The 24,362-nt window shown below is 33.3% G+C and overlaps 1 protein-coding gene across 1 annotated transcript in view; it reads right to left on the bottom strand.

Annotated features, from left to right (window-relative positions):
- Positions 1-4,387: 4,387 nt before the first annotated feature.
- The window catches only part of LOC108778742 (uncharacterized), a 175,637-nt gene continuing 155,662 nt past the window's right edge, over positions 4,388-24,362 (bottom strand). The window contains exons 8-10 of the mRNA XM_018545995.1: positions 6,663-6,908; positions 5,651-5,882; positions 4,388-5,196 (exon numbers count right to left, since the gene is read on the bottom strand). Of these exons, the coding sequence (XP_018401497.1) occupies positions 4,968-5,196; positions 5,651-5,882; positions 6,663-6,908 (707 nt within the window). The 3' untranslated portion in view covers positions 4,388-4,967. The remainder of the gene's footprint in view (positions 5,197-5,650; positions 5,883-6,662; positions 6,909-24,362) is intronic.

A 24,362-nucleotide genomic window follows, 5' to 3' on the forward strand; every position in this document is an offset into this window, starting at 1 on the left:
TTTGCATTTTAGCGACGGCGATGCTTGTGCAATTTGCATTTTGTCAAGTAAATACTGATGGATAAGCGCGAACGTTATCAGACCGTCGTCATCTTGTCATTAAGCAACATTGGCGGATCCATGGAAGGGTCATGCTCTTTCCTTTCTTATTACCACCTTTTTAAAAAGTATTTATAACAAAATGTTATATATATTTTTAATATTTCTAAAATGTGTGTGTGTGTGGTTAATCATATTCTTGACATTTCAAAAATATTTTTTAATTTACAAAACTTCTACAGATAAAAAAAACATTCTATTATATTATTCTTCTTTTGTGTTCACTTGAAATAAAACATTTTATGAATTATGCATTTAAATAGTACTCTTTTTCAATGTAATAATTTAAATAATATAATAATTTAATATTCAGTCTTCCTATATTTGACCTTAAAAAAATTTCGCTTACGGCGGCGAGCCAATTAGCCTTCCTTGGAAATTTCTGGATCTGCCAATGCTAAGCAGAAACGCGGAATAATTCTGCGAGCGAAATTATTATATTTTTCTGATTTCGCAGCACGTTCAAGGAAATATTAAATGCAACACGCGGCGACGTACAACTATAACGCGTCCCTAGAGCGGGACGAACTTTAAAGCGACATCGATCGCTCTGCCGCTGAAATATATCGGCGGTATCTTTATGTATAACACGCGATATATTATTAATGAAGCGTGTGTGTATTCTGGTACCATCTCTGGCGAAACGTACAAAGAACTTTGGACGAATTAAGGATCATCAACTATTAGTACGTATCTCTCAACGAGAATAAAAGGATAAAAATAACACGGCGTAGGAATAAGGAAGACACTAAAATAAAAGCGAGAGTGGCGAGTGTTTCCGAGTTTCCAACGCTTCGAGACGCATAAATGTTACACGACACTATTTGCATAAATACAAGGCGCCGTCGTCTGAAATTCCGCGGGGGTTACCGCACAAAAGAAAACTGAGAGACTCATGAGGTAGCCACCTCGTTGCGGTTAGTGAAAGAATAATAATGAAGAAAGAACCACATTCTCGCTGATGAGAGGATTTTCTTACGGCTGGTGGCTTCTCCACAGCTTTGCGTTACGTAAACCTTAATTAACGCGGACCAATTTAAAAAAAAAAAAACATACACCCCCGCAAGGCTATGTAATTGCATCTCGACCACGAAGGAACTCATTTTCCGTTTTTTGAATCTCGCTGAGTATATAGCCGTACGATGATATCCCTTGGGAATTGTATTTACTATCAGTACTCGATTACACGTTCAGTTATACAGTTACGATTCGAATCGCCGATTCGCGGAAGTCGAGTTGCCCTTCTATCGATGTTCGTGATATTTCTGGTTTCGAGTCTTTAAAATCAGTATTTTTCTACGCAAGATGTACTAGAAATAAGTATAGACATTAAATTAAAAACATATTAATTATTAAACTTATTCAAATAAATAGACCAATCTTAATTCAATTCAAATCGTTATCATAATTTAATAATCGAGACTTGATTATATATATAATAGAATAAACATACAAATAATTATGAAATAAAAAATTTATAGATTAGTAGAAGAAAATAATTCATTTCAGTGACCGATATTCGCTCGCCAGAGTAATCGATCCGTTTGTCATATTCATTTGTACAAGAAAATGAGAAAATTAAGAAAAAAGATGGATGGACGAACAGAGGTATCTCATAAAATTGTTGATGAGAAATGTATATCAAAGGTAAAGAGACACGTACGTTGATCGATCCAATGAAATTTCCTCCTAACAAAAGTTTTAATTTTTCTTTTAAAGATATGGAAATAAAACACCGACTGTATGAATAATAATTCTCATGCGAAAATATACACACAGGTATATAAAAGAAATATTAATGTATTATAAAAAATTATGTTTAATATGTGTTTGTGTATGTTTGTGTTTCTATATGCGAATAAGCGTGTATCTTCTCGCACAAGTTATATTCAGATTCGCATATACTTTTCGTCTCGGCGGACAGCGACGAAAAATCACTCCACGAGAATGATATATGTCCCTGATGATCGCGATCCCGCGTATCAAATTATGCCATTGACGATGTTCCGACGACTTCGACGAATTATCTAACTGATAGTCTAGTCCTTAAAGATAACGACCAGTGCGAGCGTTATTGCGTTAACGACCTCGCTGATGTGTCGAAAATGCGACTTCGCGTCGCCGGATGGTCGCGAGATCGATTCGTCATAACGACACCGTGTGTGAGTTCAGAGGATTACGACTTACCGAACGACGTACAAACAAACAACGAGAACGGGCTGGAGCTCGGATTTGTCGTACACTATGGGCAGTTGAGCGAAATTACATTAATGCGGCTCGCGCGATACAAATAATAACGGCGTGGTCCTCGTGATACGCAATCTATCGTAATTTTTCCTTATGTGAAATGGAATCTTGATTTGTTTTCTGCTCTTGTGAGGAAATAAATATATTACCGTGTTCAGTCAAAATTAGAAAATATTATGAAAAAATATAAAATTATATACATATATATGTATATATGTGATAAAAAAATATTAAATATAAGTATAAAAATTATATATAAAGTATCTTTTAAGACCGCGCGCGTAAATGTGTAAGTATACAGCAATTAGGAAATGAAAACTTTAAATGATCGTACTAGATCTTCAGTATCTAAATTAAAATAATATTCGGCATAAATTTATATATATATATATATCTAATCCTCCAAATTGCACACCGAATTTAATTTTCAGTTTTAAAATGCAATCCTATAACAGAACTGGAATAATATTATAAATAAATTGACAAATTTAATGACATTGATGTTCATAGGCATCTAGAAGGATATTAATAACCTCATGCGCTAAAACATTTTAAAACCTATAAATAATTTTAAATAAATATTGCGAATAATATTATTTTAATCGAGATTCGAACCCACATTTCCTGTATTTCGTCCACCTAATTCAACCATCGAGATATGTGATGATATTTTTCGCAATATAAAAATTATAAAATTATGTAAAAAAAAGTAAAAATAAAATAAAATTCTATAATACATTTTTATGAAAATAAAATTAAGCTTTTTCTAAAGAAAAATCATTAAAGCTTTTTAAAAAAGAAAATATATCCATATATTTCATCACTGGATTCCAAATGTAATTATGTTCAGAATTAGACATTTCAATCAGTTTCGTTTCGTTAGATTACTTTCAGATACACCAACTTTCTCGTGACGTTGTGATTGCTCTGAACAGCGGTGCAACCCTGTCATTGCTTCTGTACAATTTTTGCGATCAATAACCAACTGAGAAAGCACATGTGATAAACAAGATTGCGCATCACTGGCGAGGTAAGGCGCACTCGTTTTGTACGCCTTAGGAGGAAGAAAAATCCGAGCTCTGTTTATTACGTACTAATCCTTGCGATCGTCCGCGAGGGAGAGTTTTCGCTGGCTCGACAGACGCGCGCTCTCTCGTTTTCCCGCACAATTGCAAAATCGATTCTATGGCACGAAGGACAACCCTCCAGCTACAATCTCCGACCGTTTTCCATTTAAGTCTCGTTACGCGCGTCCCGCGCATTCTTTCTTTCTCGCTTACTTATCTGTACATTACATGTCTCTATTTACAGTGTGATGTACATACATATCAATTTCTATAAAAATCGTCTCGACTATGGTAGCAACTGACTGACAGCTTCGATATACAAAACCGCTGTAAGTTCGTTGAGAGATTTTTCTTATGTGGGCGTGATCGCGTCTGGTCGCCGCTTCTTCAATGGTGGTCAATAATTTTTAACTGGTGCACAAGCAGCGGGGATTAAAAACATGTCGGCTGACTTATTTTTTAACACAATTGCCGTACACATTTCGGAAATTGGCCTGCTTAAATTTCAATACTAAAAAAATTATACAAAATATTACTCACAAACAGTTCAATGTTCTAAGTTGCTTTTCATACATTGTCGACGTTCTCAAAACAAATGTTGGCTCTGTTAATTTCTTCCACTGATATAGCACGGATCGCTACAAACCAGTTGTGAATAAGTGTCCCAGTTACCAGCGAAACGTTACCGACAGGTTATCGATATGCTCCATGAAATTCACGTGGTGAGTTTCTTCAGTGGGTATACAGTTGAGTATACAGTGAGTATAAGGTATACAATGAGTAAATCGTGACTCGACGAGGTCGATAACACAGTTTCCATAAGATATGTCTACCTATTAAACAACGAAACTCAATCCATCGATTTTACAGTTTAACAATCCAAGAAATAAATGTCCGCATTATATGTCTACTTTCCGATATCATTTTGTATTCGGAAAAGTGACAACATTCGATGAATACTGTCACGTGTCTGATTGCACGATGCATTTTGTTCTTTCTGTAACTGCTGCTTAAACGTACAGTACAACGTAAATGCTTGCGGTGGCCCTTAAAGCTATTCCAATCCTATTCAAAGAAACCACTCAAACCTTCTTATACACATTTACAAATTGATCCACATTGTTCTCGTTGCAGTATCGCAACAAGGCAATGCTAACTATACATATATTATGCTTGCTTCTTTCCCATACCATCTTGTTGATGATTAGGACATTATACATCTCTAATCGAGAATTTTATCAAATTCTCAGAATGGACGACACGTTTACAGATACATTGTACAAGTCTATTTTTAACAAACATCGACAGACGCTTATTATAGGCGTCCAACGATTGACAAATTTGAGATCGCATTGTCACAATACGTACCACAATTCGGTGCAACAAATAATAATTAGTTTAACATCTTCAACGTAATTTACAGCGGTTTGGCACAGCGTGTCCGTCTTTGCCGTACCGTTTTGTCAATTAAAAGCAATATTTTCGCGTACTAACTTCCGGTACCGGGCTCAAAGACGGGGGTCGTCCCTCGCGCGGGACAACCCCTTCCTCTTGTCAGCCATAGTAATAGCTTTTGCTGTTGAGGTTTCGGGGATTTTCTGTGCGAAGAATCGTGTGAAGATTATCTGTGCCAACCATGTGGTTCCCGAGGTCAACGCGCATCCCCGTGTTGGTTGCGTGAGATACCGACGTGGCGTGAATGCTTGTCGGCGATAAAGGTATCCTCGTGTCGGCATAGTAACGTTCGCCGTGAAGTCTCTCGGCTAACTGAGTTTCGGGCAACCTACAATATAAAGAATATAATTAGAATACATAATTAATAGTTCCGCGGGGAAAGATAAAATTTCCAAGAATGTTTCTTCTGTTATCAAAAGTGAAAGAACGAAAAGTATTCTATATAAATTGAGATTAAAATTGTTTAAAAATTTCCAATTCTACGTATTTAAATTTTGAGTAGACACTTTTATATCGTCTCATATTTTTTCTCTACGATCAGTTATTAGATTAAAATTGCATTTCAAAATTAATGTTATACAATTTTAATGTCAAAACTTTCAAACTTATTTTTCGAAAAACTTTGTTTTTAAATTATTGTCGTTATTGTGACAAATGAGTAATACCTAAAATAATTAGTTATTTGAGATCTACATAAATAAAAGTGAAAAAACTTATATTAATACAATTTTGTTTTACAGAAGAAAGTCAATATTTTTCTTGAAAGTCAAAAAGAGATTTACCTTGCATCTTGCATTGGCACTGCAACCGGCGTGGTAAGATCGATGTCGGCATCAATCTCGGAAATATCATCAGAGAATCCATTTGGGAGAGCTTCGTTATTCGCATGGAATTTTGCATCCCTCTTGGCGCGATGCCGGCTGATTAATAGGCGGCCGATAACCAACCCCAGAAAGAGCAGAATACCGGCACTGACCGATACAATAATGTAGAGGTAGAACTTTTCTTGGTTGTCTGCAGAAATCATGTTAAATAAACACCTTAGACTTTCATATTTCTTTCGTTTCTCCTCTCTTTTTTGTAAAATATCGACAACAGCAGATTCGAGCAATATATTGAATATTATCCACAATATATTGAAAGAACACACTATTTCTATTTTTTATTCGTTTTTGTTCGTTTAACAATCTGCTTTTGTCCTGCAGTTGTAAATCTATATTGTTTATGTAAATAATTGTCTATATGTATTATGTATACGTATTCAACATGACAGTCGAATAACACTCGGAAACTATAAAACAAAAGGAAAAACCAATCAACATGCGATTCTAATTATAACTATTAGAAACAGTACAACGTCAAACACACAATGCTCACATTTGCTAGTTGCGATCAATCAGCGGTTACATGTATCATCTCGAATCCATCATTTCGATGTTTTCGAATGTCAAGATACCAGAATACAAATTTCGATTAGTCCGGTTTTGGATGTCATACGTAAGACCGATGTAATAATTGGAATATACAACAAAAATAAAAAAATGAAGTAGATTTTAACATCCAAAATTGATCTATTCATTCTTAACTCGTTAAGAATCAAGATTTCTTTACGTGCATGTATCAACAAGATGCTCAGGCAGCTACAAAGAGAAATATTTTTCGCCAACGTTCGCCCTCATGGGGTAAACTACCCTATCGTATCCAACCCTGGCAAGAGTCGTCGGGATCGATAGAGACAGCTCTTTACCGATGTTTTACCAGCTGAAAGTAACGAGCGACCGATGGTATACTTACTCGTTATGAAGGAGTAGGCATTGATCCACTCATTCAGATATCCCACCACTAAGTGATCCTCTTTCGGAAACGCGTAGACGACGGTAGTGCAATTTCCGGATGCGCTGGCACTCGTGGATACGGCATTACCAACCCCGTTGTCGCTCGCCATTGAACTCGCCTGGATAACCGTGGGTGGTAAAGGCGGTAAGGGTAAATCTTTCGCTCCAATACTGAGCGACTTTAACATGTTCAACCGCGCGTCCACTGTGCACGCGAGAAACAAACGTAAGGGAATGGCAGTTTGCACCAATTGCATAAGAGTCCGGATAACTTGGATATTGAGACTATCATAATTTTGGTGAATCTAATTTTCGATACTAAGTACTAATATAGAAGAAACTACCGTTATTATATTTTCTCAAAGAAATTAACAAGAGACTTTTCACAACTATTCGGAACTGATTTAATTCTCTTTAAAATATGTCATTAAACACAAAAATCTAAAAGGTACGTATTTTTTATGTCGGATCAATCCCAGGTTTAAAGAAAATGAAACAACTCTTCAAAATTATATTTGATTCCTATCAACGAAACGATGAAATGCTTATATCTATAATCAATTACCAATGAAACGGTGATACAAAAAATGTTTTAGACGAAACTTTTATAATTTATTCATAATTTTTTATACATACACTTTAATTATATATTTATCAAAAATCTAAAAATTTTAAAATACTCTAATCTCCATTCACTAGAAGTTGTTTATCCAAAATCTGAGATTAGATTAATATACAATAAAAAAAATACGAATCGACGAATTCGGACAATTGTGACAGGTTCCTTGTAAGAGCATTTTCGTTCGTCTCCAATAAAAGTAAGATTCACCGAAATTATACTGACTTTAAGATCGGAATTTGAACTAAGAAAGAAAGCATTTCATTAGAATGTTGCATGAATTATACATAATAGCAATTTTACAGCGGCGATAGACGCAGGGAAATTTTTCACAAAAAGAAAAAATAGATATTTTGTATTATTAATAACATTTCAAACGCGTTTTCATATTAGGGAAATTTCAGAGCGTGTTTGGAAATTTTATATAAAGTAGAACAATATAGATTATTATAGTGCATAATACACAATTTTTCGTACTGTAATATGAAATATGTTAATTACATAATTATAATATATATAAGACAAAAAACATCAGCGATGGAATAATAATTAGTCACTGTGTTATTTACAACAGAAAGTATGATCGATATTTTCCATCAAATACAATGTTTTTTCACAGCGTTTAATGCGAGGTAGAAGCAGCGGACAGCTGTATCTATTTACGTTAAAAATACTATAAATAATATATTGAACAAACATTGCATAATATTGCGCGATTATAATCAAAATGGATCTGATGTGTATGAAAATTGATCGTTTACAGCTTCAAAGTAAAATTCAAATTTCAATTCTCTACAAATCTAATAATATCTAAATTAAACCATTTCACTGATCTATTAATTCACTAATATTATGTTATTACATGTTTGAAATAAGATTAACATATCATTAATTAAAATTTACGGAATAAATAACTTGATGCAAATGTCAATTTGCAATTTAGACTAATTATGAAGAATGTATAATAACTTTTTCGTAATAATGCTTCATTAAGTTTAGTAAATGTACGTTGTACGATCCGATATGTGTGTATCTGCATATGTGTGCATAATGCAAATATGTTTTTCTAGCAAACTTCCACAGCGTGAATGATTGATTATATCATAACACCCCTAATAGTCCCCTACCGAATGAATCATGGAAGCTGTTCGGTGCAGCTCTCATCACCCTGAATACTGTTAGTTTCTCACAAAAATTGCAATTTAAAGAACAGTATTACTCAATCATTCGTCATTCAATCATCGTTTAAATTTATAATTTCTTTCGTTCAATAATTTATAATTATTGAACAAAAATTTGAGGTATAAAACGAAGAATTTTCCATGACAAGTCGTTCCATCCTGTGTCTTTCCACGGATCGCGAAACTTAAATGGCACATTGTACTCTTGGAATGCTTCACGGTCTTCCGAATTCTGACTTTTCGCCTGAGTTATTTTTCAGGAAATAACCACATAGCATCTCCGAACATCAATGGAAATGAAAGAGCGAAATAAAATATAAAATCGAAATGAATATATATATATATATATATATACGTATAGTCCATGCTTTTTGTTATTGGATACTAACGGAATATTAAATGTATAAGAATTGTAGTCACGAAAGGATACAAAGCTTATTTCAATTCGTTGTAAGTTTTAATTTTTAATTTGTATGAAATTGTAGCGACATAAATTCTAGTACTTTATGACACAAAGTCAGAATTCGTCGAAAACACTGTGTGTACAGCTGTTAAACATTAACTGCCTATAGTAATAATATTATAAAATATATTCGAGTATTAAAAAAAAGAGATTTTTATTCCATGTACTGGAAATATGTATTTCATAATTTAATGGAATGTAAAAGACAATTTTATTATACCTATAATTTTTATTTTGCAAAATTCGAGTTCTAAAGGAAAACGTATAATTAATTATACAGGTAAGCTTACTATTGTATTTCTTCCAAGTGAGATAATCGTATCATTTTGTTCTGTTCTGTACACAGTACACATTATGATATATACTTCGTTATAGAATAACTGATCCAAGCGGACTTAAAGGTGACGAATTACGTGGACACGACGAGTCTGGTAAAGCAGTTTCGCTGACGTGATAAAACCAAGGAAAAAGTCAGCACATTGCAATGTTGAGACACAATTATCAAAGTTGTGTATTTCCAATAACCAATTATACAATATATATATATATTTTTTTAAATTGTACGTTTCTCTCAAAATTCAAATTTTAAGAAACGAAGAATATAGATTTTATAGAATTTTATTTCACATTCCATTACATAATATAATGGAGTATTTTCTCAGTGCAGTCATGTTGCTAATATATTGTATACGAAATAACTCAGAATCAGTATGTTCATTGGAAAGTTTCCGGGGGGCTCAGTAATATCTTAGCTTCGAGTTATTTACATTATAATTCAAACAATATGGTTCTAGTTCTTCCGGCCGCGTTGTTCCGCTAAGCTTACTATCTCTCCCGTGCGAGATAACGTTCGCAGTTTCTAGTTTTCTAATTAGCGACTTGGGAATGCTTACAATTAGCCGACGACGTCGCGGAAATGCCATTGCTATCCCGTCTCGCGAGTTTTCACTATTTAGGGTCTCAGATCGCATTTAGTTTTAAAATTTACATAACAAATTTGATTTAAAATCCTAGCACTTTTATGATAATTACATACGGAACGAACGATTTTACTGAAGTGTCTAATAAATTTAGGTAGATGGCCTAATTTAATTGGACCTTTAAAATAATTATATAGAAAACTCAAGCATAATGATAGTGAATAGTGAATAGTGTTATATAGTTTTGATGTCTAATAGCTTATTAAGTTTTCTACATAATTTTTTGATAGATCAAATTATTTTCAGATCTTTATTTAACTAAATTTTTAGATGATTCAAACAGTTCTTTCTGTGTATGTTTAAAGATTTCTCGCAAATAAAAATAAGAATTCGAAAAACAGAAAATTTTAAAAAGCACACACTAATTGTTGCAAGCATTGAGAATAATTTCTGATTGAAAATGAATGAACCAAAAAGTTGCTATCGTGGCAATCAGAATTCTGTTAAGATTATGTCTTAACTCGAATTATAATAGATTCAGCCAGAAAATTTTTATGTGTCTATTTTTAACCAGAGAATCCAATTAACCCAACCAAACTCTTTTTTCAAAGTATATATTGTCATAATGTAATCATCGTATTTACGTATTATCTAGAAATTCTACTTTGAAAGAGTATAAAGATTTGTTTAAAAGTTATTTTTACAAGCATGCTTTTAATGGCGTACCATATTAAAAGCGTACCTTTTAATTGCTTAATTTAATGAAATTCAAATCATATAATATTGACAGTACTTTTATTAGTGCTCTTAATATGATAAGCAAAGATAAGAAATGTAAAGATGAAACGTAATACACCGCAAATTATTTATACGACGCGTTTTTTAAATTATGCCAATTACAAGTACAGAAATAGCAATGTAATTGGATCTTCTGACTTTATCTTATCAAAAGTATTTTGCAGAAGATATGTATAATATATAGTATAGCGTAATTATTACACTGAAAATTATGTTCTCATGTCTTCAGACGAATTTACTTAGTCGACTAGATAATAGCTACGTCTGACGTGAGTCTTCAAACATACACAGAGTTATGTAATTATATTTGTGTCTCATAGTAACATGGATATATAATTTCAGTCTAAGTCGGCTAATTATTTCACTAAAGAAAATTAACTACGAAAGTACAGTATATTCATCATTATGAATATATTTAAACTAACACGGACTGTGATTTGGCTCTTTGATTCATAATTCATGCTGAATTTAATGAAACAGTTTCCCCATCATATAATTTTGAATTTTAAAAAAGTAATATCGTGACTGCTTTTACGCACTAAAACGATCTAATAAAACTGTATAATGATCGATTATAATTTCACGTAATTGATATTAAAGTAATAATTTTTCTAGAAACCGTGATGAGGAAATTAAATGAATTTCATAAAGGATGTCGACCATCAAAATAGCAACAATAAATGTAAATGAGATAAAAAATATTGTACGAATAAAGAAGAATATGGTAGCTGACTAATTTTAAATATTTCGTTGAGAATTATGAGTAATATTCGCGCGAAATCCGTGCCTTTTGCTCGAGATGGCAATCGATTGTTCATGAAAGTTTAATCGCAGTACCGCGCATTTCATATTTTATTCTTCATAAAGTATGCAATGCGCACAAAACTACATATGCACTCACAATTTGGCGTTTTTTCAGCTATTTTTAACGATTTTAACATAACGCCATATCACATTAAAAATGAAGATACCGTTTTTAATTAAATAAATATATAAATTACTTACGATTTATCATCAAAAATAATTTCCGTTGCAAACAATGTAGCAATTAAAAATTGATATTTTTGGCGGTACAGTAATATTAATCGATGTCGTAGAATGACGTTGTGATGTTAAACATAATCTGTATACATGGAAAAGTACATATTATCGGGAATTAATTTGTTTATTGTAATAGGATTGAAAATTATTGTAACAGCGTGTCTCAAATTATGAAAGTATATATTAGAATAAATTTGCAAGCGCAAATCACGAGTATACTAAAAGATATAAAAGCAATATTCAATTATTCGCGCTGTAAATAATCCCTCGAATTCACAAAACGTAATTTCGTCCCCGCACGTAAAATTACATATTCCACGCATTTGCAGCGCAAAACGATAAACATGTGTCTGTCATTTGAAAAAAAAAAAAAGGAGAAAAGCGTTTCATAATATAATAAAATTCCGCAACGTGGTTGAACGTGTTTCCGCGCATTGGCAAACGAGACGTGACAGAGTCGAAAAGTTATCACAGATAAAATAGAAACGAATGCCGTTGCTTTTATCGTGCAAATATTTTTATTCCGCAGCGAAATAATTTCTCGTCAGTCTCGCTGTGAAAAGTTATACACTGTCGCTAATGCGAGCCACACACGAACTATACGTTCCTGCATCGCACGTCCGCGAGTTGCGCTATACGTGCACTGTGATCGAAAGAATCACACGACTAGAGCTGCCACCTGTTCACACGCGAGAAATGTACACTTTACGACAGCTGTAATGTATGTATGTACATACACGTGTTAATATATTATATACAATCTCGAGGTCACGCTTTACGATCACGTGCCGCTTTCAGACAAGTGTTTTGTCAATTTTCAAAAAGAAACAGGAAATGGTGGAAACATTTGGCGCACAACGCTCCGTTATTTTCTCTAGCTAAAAGAACGATCAAGTTTAAGCCTGTTGCATATTTCTTTTCAAAACTGAAGAAAGCTCCAGTTGACTGCTTTTCTTTCGTGTTATTTGATTGCGTGTACCGTCAGTAAGATTCATAAAAATTCTTATTACAGCCATTTCTACACTACCATTTCCTCATAATAAAAAAGTCATCAAAATTCAGAGCATCAGTCAGAGATTTTTTCCACTTACCAGAGGAGAGTCGGAAAGATTGGGGTCTTCAATCGAAAATAGGAAAGTAGGAAAATGACAACCATCTTTACGATCCAATATGTGCCGAATAGAGTAGAAAACTTCGTTCGCATTTTTTTTTTTCCGAGAAGTATTAAAAAAAAGATAAAAAATATAATATACATATACGCTACATAGAAGAGAAAACATTTTCCAATAATTTTTCAAAGGATAATTAAAAAAGAAAATTAAAAGAATAATAGTGAAATTCTTATCTCCTTTTTTACACTGTTATGCAAAATGTTTGAATAAATTAACGTATATACGTTTTATAATGCATAAAAATACGACATTATGTATCTAATGTTTTAACTTAACTTTTCAACAATTTGTATATCGAGATATTTAAAAAAGCCTATAAGAAATTAATATTAAATATTCAACTGTCATTAAATAATTGTTTAATTTAATTGCTAGAAATACAAAATATTGATGTCTTGAGTGTGTGTGTGCAATTATTTCAATATAACAGTAAATAAAAGATCAGTTACTCGCAAATTAATATTTGTTTTGCAAGATTCCGTTTAATGAGATTCATACATGCATATACACACACACGTAGCTTCCTTGATTAATTGCAACTTCGGGAAAAGATTTAGCACTTCATTACTAAGTAATCAAACAAAAACCTCATAAATCTGCGTTGATAGAAAACCTGTAAATCCATTACTAAAACGCATCGGGGCAACGACGACGCTTAGGGGCAATAAAGCATCGCACGGCGTTAAGCTCGTAAAGCGATCTCTGTTACACTGCGAGTCAACTAAAATTCGAGGGAACTGCCACCTAATCGACATTCGATGGCTCACCCTGGTGTTAGTATATTGACTGTGGATCGATCATTGGCGGAGTGATCCTTAACGAAATAGTCATATCGCTCCCAGTCCTGGTACTAATGTCAACATCAATCACTAACAGCAGCTATTAATCGTACCTCAAAGTTTGCGTAGAGACTAGCGAAGGACACTTCGTGTTCGTGAGAGATCAACTACAAGATATTTCGCTCTTCAAATTGGCTAAGTCTGTAAATGTTCTTATCACTCTTGTTTACTCGCGAAACGAGATATATTCGTATATCTGCAGTGCTCAATATCTTACATTATTACAATGAAAGAAGATTTTCAACTGGGAATCCGCTATTTGTGTCTTAAAGCTGTCACAAATCATCTCCTCTCGATCGGTTTTTCAATTAACAAAATAACTAAAGTTACTGCCATTTTATAACTGTGATTTTTAATTAAACTATTTATTAATTTCCTTTTATTTGCTAGAAAACAACTAACTCGTAACTTTTTACTATATATAGGCATATTACAATGTTACATTAAGCACGACAACGGTCACAGTTACAAAGAAGAAATTATTGTAGTTAACATAATAGTAGTTAAGATTCTAACCAATTTCATCGCTTAAGTTAGTTTGCTAAGTTTGTGATAAGAACTCGATACGAGGATCAACAATTTCCCTTTACGAACTTAAAAGTTTCACTTCAAAATAGTTCACGCGGTAGGTATTGATGTCGTGACAGCTGTTCGATAATTGCTTTTGCATCGACAGCTTTCCACCTAGTTTGAAGGCGAGAGAGAACAGTCACCAAACTTACTAAATACTATGTACGACTTTATTATAACTGATTGACATTGACTTTGCTGTTGACGATTGCTACGTTAAACTCATTTAACGACTAGAAAATTAGTTATTATCAGGTATATGATGTTTACGAATAAAAGCATCTGAAATAATAGAAACAGTTTCTTCTGCTCAAAAAAAGTGTGCTTTTAAAAAACTTCAGAGATGAAATAGAAACATTTTCTCATTGTATTTGCGTAAAACATTAAATTTCAATACTTCCTTAAAAAAATTTACAATCGTTCTTTAGATAATTATTTTTTTTAAATGTCCATTATTGATTACGTCTATCATAATTAAAATTGCCAAGATTATACAATATAAATAACATATAGGTATTAAAATTTGAATTACGAGATTGAATGTCTTCTCCTTTACATTATTGTAAAAATAATTCTAGATAAATCTTTCGTAGAATAAATTTTACAATGGCAAAAATTAGGGGGAAAAATTTCGCAGCGAGTGAAGAGAAAAGAACTGAGGATAAAACCAAATTTTATTCCGTTTTGACGGTAAGAGAGGATCTTTATCTTAGAGAGCCGGAGTTAAAAGGCCACGGTACAGAGTCCGCCGGGTCGGCTAGCAAGTTAAAAATGTAAATAGAAGGGAAAGTAAAGTTCTACGTGCCTTGAAAGCTCTCATCAAGCTGTGTAACTTTTACTTAAGCGATTTTGTTCTACCTGGCGCCGTATTATACTCATGCTGTGCAGCTTGCCAATGCGAGCTTACAAACGATATTTAATGAGCCACAGTAACCTACTTTCTTCAGTCTCATTGATTTTAGCAAGAATTATCGTTTTACTTGTTTCCTATAACTATCTCTCTGTCTTTCTCTCTTCCTCCTCTTTCTTCCGCTTCCTCTCTCTAATTTCTCTGAAAATCTACTTAATATATTTCTCTTGATGAATACTAAAAATTACAATGTGACTTTTCATTTATAATTTATAGTTAAGACATGACTCGTTATTTCCGTTCCATTTTCACGTTTTCCGTGTCACAGTTAAATATGAAGAATTGAGTAAAGAGTTGTATAGATTATGCGCTCGAAAAACAAGGATGCTTCCTACGATGAGCTAACACGATTCACTTAATTAGTTACGTTAAGGTAACGGCGAAATACGATAACTTAAGATTGTCCTCAGACATTCCACTCGATTAAAGCCATCCAATTTCAACGTTAAGTTCTATCATTGTTTGCTGGTTAATGTACGCGGGAATGGCTGCGCCCTAACGCGCGAAACGTGCCGTTTCTTATCTTTACTAACGACGAAATATGCGCCGATCCTCATTTGTCTGTGTCGGTAGTACAATTCTGACGGTTTCTTCGTTGTCGCTTAAAATGTGACATTACATTTACACAATATCCGTTTATCGTGCTATGCGGTTATATAGTACGTATAACAGTAAAATTTAAATGATCGTTAGCAAAAAGTCAATGTCGATGTAAGTGAGCATTCTCGAGCAATTAACAATAGCCTAATTGTTGGATTATTGCGTTATTAGACAATAGAATTAGGCGCGACAAAAACTCTACATTAATTCACAAATTTCAATGTACATTCATAAATATATTATATTTAATGTAAACGTGCGAAAACAGTTTCTGTGCGAAATTAAATTTCCCAAAAAATTCGAGAAAGTTATTTAAATCTATTTATTATTGTAATTTGTTGTTAAATTAAATAAAATTTTCAGCGAGAGTTTAAACGTGTTTTATCAAATTACTACACGTAATCCAGAATGTTTGTGCTAAAAACATCGAGTTTATCCGTTTTACTTCTACCACGTCAATGAAACAAAGTGATTTATGGTATTTAAATATTTCCTTAACTATTTTGATCACAATCAATTACTATTTAGTCGGTACAAGTATATTAAAATTAAAATTAAAAAAACTCAAATATAAATCTTCTTTGCGGCTATTAAAATGCTTACACGGTCCCGTAAGCATTGACTTTTCTACCATCTAATAGGATTTAAGATGCAATTTGCATTTTCCGATTCTAGTTGCGAAAGTGCATCAAAGAATCCGATCCGCTTATACCGATTACTGGCAGGTCAATTTAACTCCATTTTTAATATCGAACAGTTCTTCGCGCGATATCACTAATCACTATCTCTGCCTAGACGGAGAAGCTCAATTATTAAATCCACTGATCTAATCGACCGTGAGAGATTACGAGACGTGCTATTCGTCTGCGCCTAAGAACTTTACAAATATTTTGTTCCACCTGAGCCGGTAAGTTGGAATCGAATGTGTCAAATTTAGTCAGTATTCTAAAGAAAATAAGACGCAAGAAAGTTCGGATAGATTTTTCTTTTCGACGTCAGACCACGATTTATATAATCTTCTTCTCACCAATAGTTCCATACGCACGCAATGCATCTTCGAATTCTTTTCACTACATTCTGTACATTTGTCTCATCCACGATACATTTTTGTAATATTTTTAAAACGCTTGTTTTTTGTAATATAGACGAGTGCTTGCGATATTCAGTCTCAATTGAAGTTTCCATTTTTATAAGTGATTTATAAACAGGATATTCGCTATTTAATCATTAATGCATTTTTGTATTTCATCATTCCTGTAAGCGAAATAACCATTCATCTTTTAATCCTTATACATATATATGATGTGAATGTCATAATTCATGTAACAATTTACTCAAGAAGTTTAATTTTGTTCTAACTTGACAAAGACACAAATGGGGAAAAGGGTACAGTTATGTCTTGGGATGGAAGGTACTCGGTAATTATCTTTAATTAACGGAACGATAGAATTCACGCAGTCTTCGATAAAGTTTGCAAAGCCGTCGAAGTAAAACGTGTCGTCGGCAGCGATCCATACTGAAATTGACCTAATGAGAGAGAGAAAGAGAGAGAGAGAGAAAGAGAGAGATTACTTCGCCAGACGCAAAGTCAGGTTCACAGGTTTTTCATCGTTCACATATCGTAACCTATCAGGTGGCATTAACTTTATCTGAGATTTTTTCCCCCGATAGTTCGACGTTCCCTTTCACCTTTAATCTCGGTCGGTGCACATCCGGCGCGTCCGATATTCCACACCGCCTGCACGATGCGCAACCTTTTCCCCATGGACGATCACCGTTTCAACCCTTTTTGTGTAGATGCCGAGTAGAAAAGACCCCGACGAAATCTTGATCAAAGGAAAAACTGATCCTGACGGAAGTTTTCAACGTCAATACAGATCATCCCAAAATGCGGGAGATGCGCGACACGTTTTTATACATCGTATCAATAAATGTAGACTAAATATACGGAATATATATTGTATATATATGTTCCAGTTTAACATTATCTAAATATTTACCTTTTAAAATTTAAATTTTATAAGCATTGTTGTTAAAGTATAAAAATGCGGATAATAAAAAGAATTCACAATATTGCTATTCAAAAATAAATAACAATGTGTAATAAAAGGCAAATGGATCAAGCGATTGTTGAAACCGAATACCTAATAATTTAAATACAGCAATTTATCTTAATAATAAATATGTAATATAACGACTCAATTTTTAAGTCAGCTTTAGATAGTCACAAAATACAGAGATATCCATTGTGCTGTCGACCAGAGGCAGGAAAATTCTTTTATGATAAGTCACAGAAATAAAAATTGTTCAATAACGGATACAGTGGACATAATTTTCACTCAAGATTTTATCATTTACAAAAACGTAAAAATAAAGTAAGCCATATATAAACAATTAAAATAATCAGTCGGTAATAGAGTCACAAAAAATGATAATAACTCGTTACATTATAAACATCAATTCAAAAAAGTATAAAAAAAGTAATAAAAAATAAACTTTTTATATTAAAAATGACAATCGATATTGATAAAAATTGACATATGAATAAACACCGGTGACCTCTGAAGAACCTTAGAAGTCGAATTACGGTATTTCGAAATAAAGTTGAGGATGTAATAATATATTAGGTTATACAACTTGTTATGTTACATATAGAACGTATCAAAGTTTTTATATGAGAATGAGATATCAAGTTTAGTTATTCATTGATTTCGAAAGTATAAGACGAAACTTTCTTGGAATAGTAGACAAAGTATATAAGAAAAATTGAGAAGAGAGAGACGAGCGAGATAGTCGACCTTACAGAATTGGATAAGGTTCGAGAATGCGTGGGATTATTGCCTCTTGGTAGCAAGCGATGTCGACATCGCTTTCTGCACCAGCAGTGATAGTTTTCAGGATCGTACACAAAGTCACCATTATAAAAGCGAGATTTCTTTTGTACTCGAACGGAGTCGCAATTCAGAATCCGAATATAACGAACCATGCGCACTCGCGTGTATGGCCGAGAAATTATACGATTTCGGACTAGAGCCGAGAGCAAAGAGCAGGTGCGAGCGCTTTTAATTAGAAGTCTGAATTATATTGCACTGATGGCGACACGTACTCCATTCAGAGGTCTTGTAGCACAGGACCTCGTGCGTAATCGGCCGGTTTCAATGTGACCTCGCAACGCTGAAATTCGGTAAACGTTCGTACGTCGAGTAAGTAAAGGTTGCAAATTTCACACGTCCATTGTGTGCAGCTCTAGCTGAGAAAAAGAGAGAGAGAGAGAGAGAGAGAGAGAGAGAGAGAGAGAGAGAGAGAGAGATCTATTTTCGAATCAAAATAAATCTATATTAACCAGGAAAAAATACTGATATGCTTCAATTATTCTGTTGGAAAATTAAGTAACCTAGTTTCGGAATATTTAGTAACAAGTAAAACCATTATTGGAAATTTCTGAGTTAAAATTGGCGTAATAATATAAGGATTAATAAAAGAGATAACTGGAAATGAATTGTATGTTGTGAACGCAAATACGTTTACGTACATTCGCACATTATATGTTGTTCGATCTATAGAATGTACAAAGAATTCGCGTAACATCAATTAGCCAATTTCACGAACCATTTTATCTCTATTGTTCAAAGTGTATTACTGCTTGCAATTTTTTATATATCTCTGTATATTTATTTAATGAACAGATTGCACAAATCTTTTACGTGACGTGTAACAAATTTCATAGTAAACTTTAATACAGGATATTGACTTCTCTGCTTCGATCTCATCTCTCATTCTTTATTTTAAGACATCTTTGCTGTCTCTCCAATTTATACAGATCAGTAGAACTGCTAAACGAACGAACTGGGCGTTAAGTTTTCATATATCATATATATATATATAACGTCGTATTCTCGCTGTCTGATTGCGTTTACACGTGACCGGGGTTTTCTCGAGAACAAAGGAGATGAGACCGAAGAACATGTGAACCTTGATCGAGGACGACGAGGTAAGGACTCTTCGTCTTTTATACCATATTTCAAGCAAATTTGTCTTCTTCTCAAGATAATCCACGAGATAACCCTAAGCCTGTCTTCCTCCAGAAACTAAATTAACTTTATCAATTTTCCTTTATTCGAATTTTTACACTCTTGTTTTCTCTTCCATCAACGTTAATGAAAAATTAATCTGCAAACTGATAGTCTATTTGCCCTTTGTTTTCACGAATAAAAACACAATTTTGAAAATTTTACGTTGCATTTTAACAATCTCAAATCAAACTATATTTCTTTTGATTAACTGAGTTAATTATGTTTTTTAAAGATATTTACGAATTTAATTCAAAATCTTTAAATATCTAAAAATAAAATTAATTTTTATTGATAGAGAGAGAGAGAAACGTATAAGTGGTAAAATTTAAAATAATCTGCGAAGAATTAAAAATATAATTATAATAATGTTTATCATATTTTAAAAATACATAAACAACTGGAATATGGTATCTATCAGGCTAAAAAAACGTAATAATTAACATTCTAGACTAATGACATAAATCATTACATTTTCCTTGTTAAGTCAATTATGTCGTTCACATACCTAAGTTCATTTCGCACGACGATAACACAATTTCGATAATCTATGGCGGGCATCAAAGCGACGCACGCGGCGCAGTCATTACGCGCTGGTGTCTCCGAACGAAGACAATGAGAGATGAGGGTCTCTTAGCGCATCGCATTATGCACGCCTCGTCGACGAACTCATTAAAGCCACCGACCGCGCCACGTAACTGGAACCCGGAATAACCCTTCGAAAACTCGAGGGGGAAACACGGTGAGCCTCCTCTTTCTCGCTCAGGAAAATCGTTTAGAATTTACACTCAGTTAGTACACACCTTTTCGTGTGAATAGTGCTATTTAGCAACATTTTATGACATTAATACAATTATAAAAGTAATTTATTAATAATGAATAATTTGTTAATGATTTCTCTATCTTCCATTAAATTGTACCAATACTAAAACTATATTATAAACCTTTTTATTTTTATTCCTTTCGTTTGAATCTTTCTTATCCAATCCATTTTTTACTGTTCTAAGATTTTAAAAAAATGTAGACAAATTTAAAGTTATTTTTCAATATTTCTATTACATTACCAAATAGTTATTTAATACAAATGTTAAAACCTTTATTTAATAAAAATTAGATTTTGTGCAAAAATGAGAAAAATATTTAAGAGGGAAATTCGCTTATGTCAAAAAGATCTAGATTGGAAATAAAAAATTAATCAACATAGATGCTTATTACTCTATATAAATCTATTTAATTCATATTTATTTATTTTTCTCCTTTCTGAATAATTACCTAGATGGACGTTATGAAGTAAGTGAGTACGCGTGTGCGTACAGCATTTTCTAAAATTAAAAGAATGCACTCAAGGGATAGCAACAACACGTTAGAGCGCAAGGAAGATATTTATAAAGTTATTGACAGCTACTTGGATATTAACTGAAAAAGGTCGCGTGGACTCTAAGGCAATAACTCTTTTTTGAAGAGCTGCTATATATTTTTTTTTATTAATATAGTGAGTCGCCTTACCTTTCTTTGCCATGAGTTTAAAACTATCTAATCTATAAAAGTTCTTTTATTTTTATTCTATCACATTTTTTCATTCGCAGTGTTTCCACCAGCTACAGTGCCTTTAATTAATATTCCAGCATCTCAAATGTAGTTCGAGGATATAAATACCTGAAGCGCGATATTGCGTTCCGAGATTGAATTTCTCGTTTGCCCGAATACACATATTCACCAAAATGTGATAACAATTAATATATTATATTATATATACATGTACATGTATTATGTACGCTAAGATATTTTATTACCATCGCATAACTATATTATACGTGAATTGAATACAATAGATTATCGATATATTATTAGGTACATTTAATCTGCTTTCGAACTAATTTAGCTTTATCGGTATTTTTATCTTCGAACATGTGCTTCTGAATTCCTGTTTTAGCTATAATCTATAAATACGTAGATAAGAATATTACGTATAAAGGCTGTAGAGATACCGAAGTAGATATTTTGACTTCCTCTTAGCAAAATATAAAAATTTTATCGTTCAACATTACGTATAATTTATGTTATGATAGTAAAAATGTAACAAAATTAAATGTCGGATTCTGAGTGTTCCATTCAATAGAATAACGGATGTTTCATGAATTCCCTTGTACTCTATTTATCTTTGCACCTTTCCTTTATACTATTCTAATGCATATCTTTCTGTATTGCTTTTCACTTTGCTAAAGCTATTGAAGTGAATAACCGGGGGCAATAGCGAATGATTCAACGGACCACGAAGCAAAGGTGTCAGCAAGGAGTGTTCAAGTGAATGCATATCCAATTACAGGACTGTGCCCGGTCAGGCAATCTTTGAAGCCGAACTTCTGAACCGATCGACTTACCTAATTTCACCGAGCTTTAATGAGTTGGTTTCACCCTTCCGACCGATGAAACGGTCCGTTGATTCCGTTAGTTGGTAATGAATTTCAATATCTAATGGATAACTGCAAAACTCTGGTATTTTTACAGAGTCAGGTGTAACAACAAAAGCGAAAAAACTGCCGTGGCAAACTGAAAATGTTTAAATGCGTCTCGAGATGCGTCCGACTATAAATATCGAGATGACTCATTCGAGTGCATTGGCCTAAATACTGAGCCGCGTCACTGATGCGTGGCGGGTCGAGCATCGAGCTGCATCACTGCGACGCGCCACGGCTTAAATATCGAACGAAAAAATTATGCGAAGCTGAAAGTATTAATAAGAGATGTTAATAAAAGATCGTAAAAATGCGTTCGCTGCATGCGATGCTAATAACGCCAGTCCTGTATAACATTCCTGGCGAATTCGCGTGAAAAATAAAAGCAAAAGAGAAAACGCTTGCAGACGAAGTGAATATAAAGCGGCTGAATACTACTGCTCTCTGCCCGGACGTGCTTTTCATCGAGCTAGTAAGTAATTTCATTGCGGACATTACTATACAGGATATAAAGTTACGTACATCCGGATACTTCCGGCAACGAGAGTGACTCTAAGACGAACGCTTTGCTTCCGCGTTTTATGCAGCACGCAATGCGATAGAAGCGTCGAAGAAGAAAAAAAAGAAACGGAGAAACGTTTCAATGCGTCGAAATGTCTCTTGACTACAGTGAGAAGAATAGAAACGTAAAAATGGACTTTAATATGCCTCTTCATCGTGCCGTTCGTCAACGCTGCGATAAAAAAAAATTAATGCAGCTCAGAAAAACAAAAAATTCTAGCTACAATTTCCATTTGAATGTTCAATTGTTACAATGTCATTTAAGTGTAATTTATTATATTACATATTAAATATTATATTATTGTTCATACTATTGTTCCGCGATAACGTGTTATAAGCATTTGCTTTTGGCTTCACCTTTCCATTATTTCCTTTTTCACGCAAATTCATGAGAAGATAATTTTATTATGTAAAAATGCGTTATACGTCGTGATAACGCAGTTGTAGACATAGTGAAATGTAAAGTATAAATGGATCCCCACGTTGATGTCCTGGCGCTCGCGCCGGGATTAATTAGTCATGGAAATAATAATTTACCTCGTCACCCGCTTGTAATTATACAATTACGCGGTTATTTATAAATGAGCAAAATTAATCAACTGCTCGGATAAAGCTCCAGAGCGGAGAACTTGCCGAAATAAATTTTCATAATCCCGACACGGAAGCCAGCTAATCGCCTTTAGCACTCACGCGTATTACCTGAATACAACTTCCGTCTAATGTATACGCACATCGCTCGGTGTCAAAGGCAGATCGATCACGAGCAAAAACAAGCATACCAAAATACGATCATGCGAAGCTATTTTATATAATAATATTTGCATATAATATATACAAAAATTTCGTTTGCCATTCACACATTAAAACATCTCGGAGTAAAGAGAACATATTGTATTTATTGCTGAATAGACGGAAAATAGATATTATTTTCAAGTTAGCTTGTTAAAAAATTTTACGCGCGCAAAAACAACTTTGTTACATTTTCAGGAATAAGGTAATATAACAGAATATATATACATGTACATATGCAGTCTTGACCATAAGTAGATATACAACATCATGAATGTATTACATTTTCTTCCAAAAAGGAGGTAATGAAAGGGAAAAAAGAACTGACAAAATAAATAAAAATAATATAAAAATATATACTATTTTTCAATAAATCTGTTTTTAATTTTACTTTTTGCTTTTCACTTTTTATTAGATAAAGTAGAACATTCATGTGAATTTGTAATGTTCTTTTTACATTCGCTCCACAGTTGTATATTGTTCTCTATATTAATGTAAACATATGTGATTACATTTCTCCCAATTTGAGAAAAACACAGATTTGTAAAAAGAGTTTCCTTCATGTACAAGAATAAAATTATATAGAAAATATCTAAAACCTATACTTAAACATTAAAACGTGTGATTTATTATCACTGACTTATTATTCTCTTGCTTTTGTATGGAATAT

This window comes from Cyphomyrmex costatus, unplaced genomic scaffold, assembly GCF_001594065.2.
Source record: "Cyphomyrmex costatus isolate MS0001 unplaced genomic scaffold, Ccosl1.0 scaffold51, whole genome shotgun sequence".
Lineage (NCBI taxonomy): Eukaryota > Metazoa > Arthropoda > Insecta > Hymenoptera > Formicidae > Cyphomyrmex > Cyphomyrmex costatus.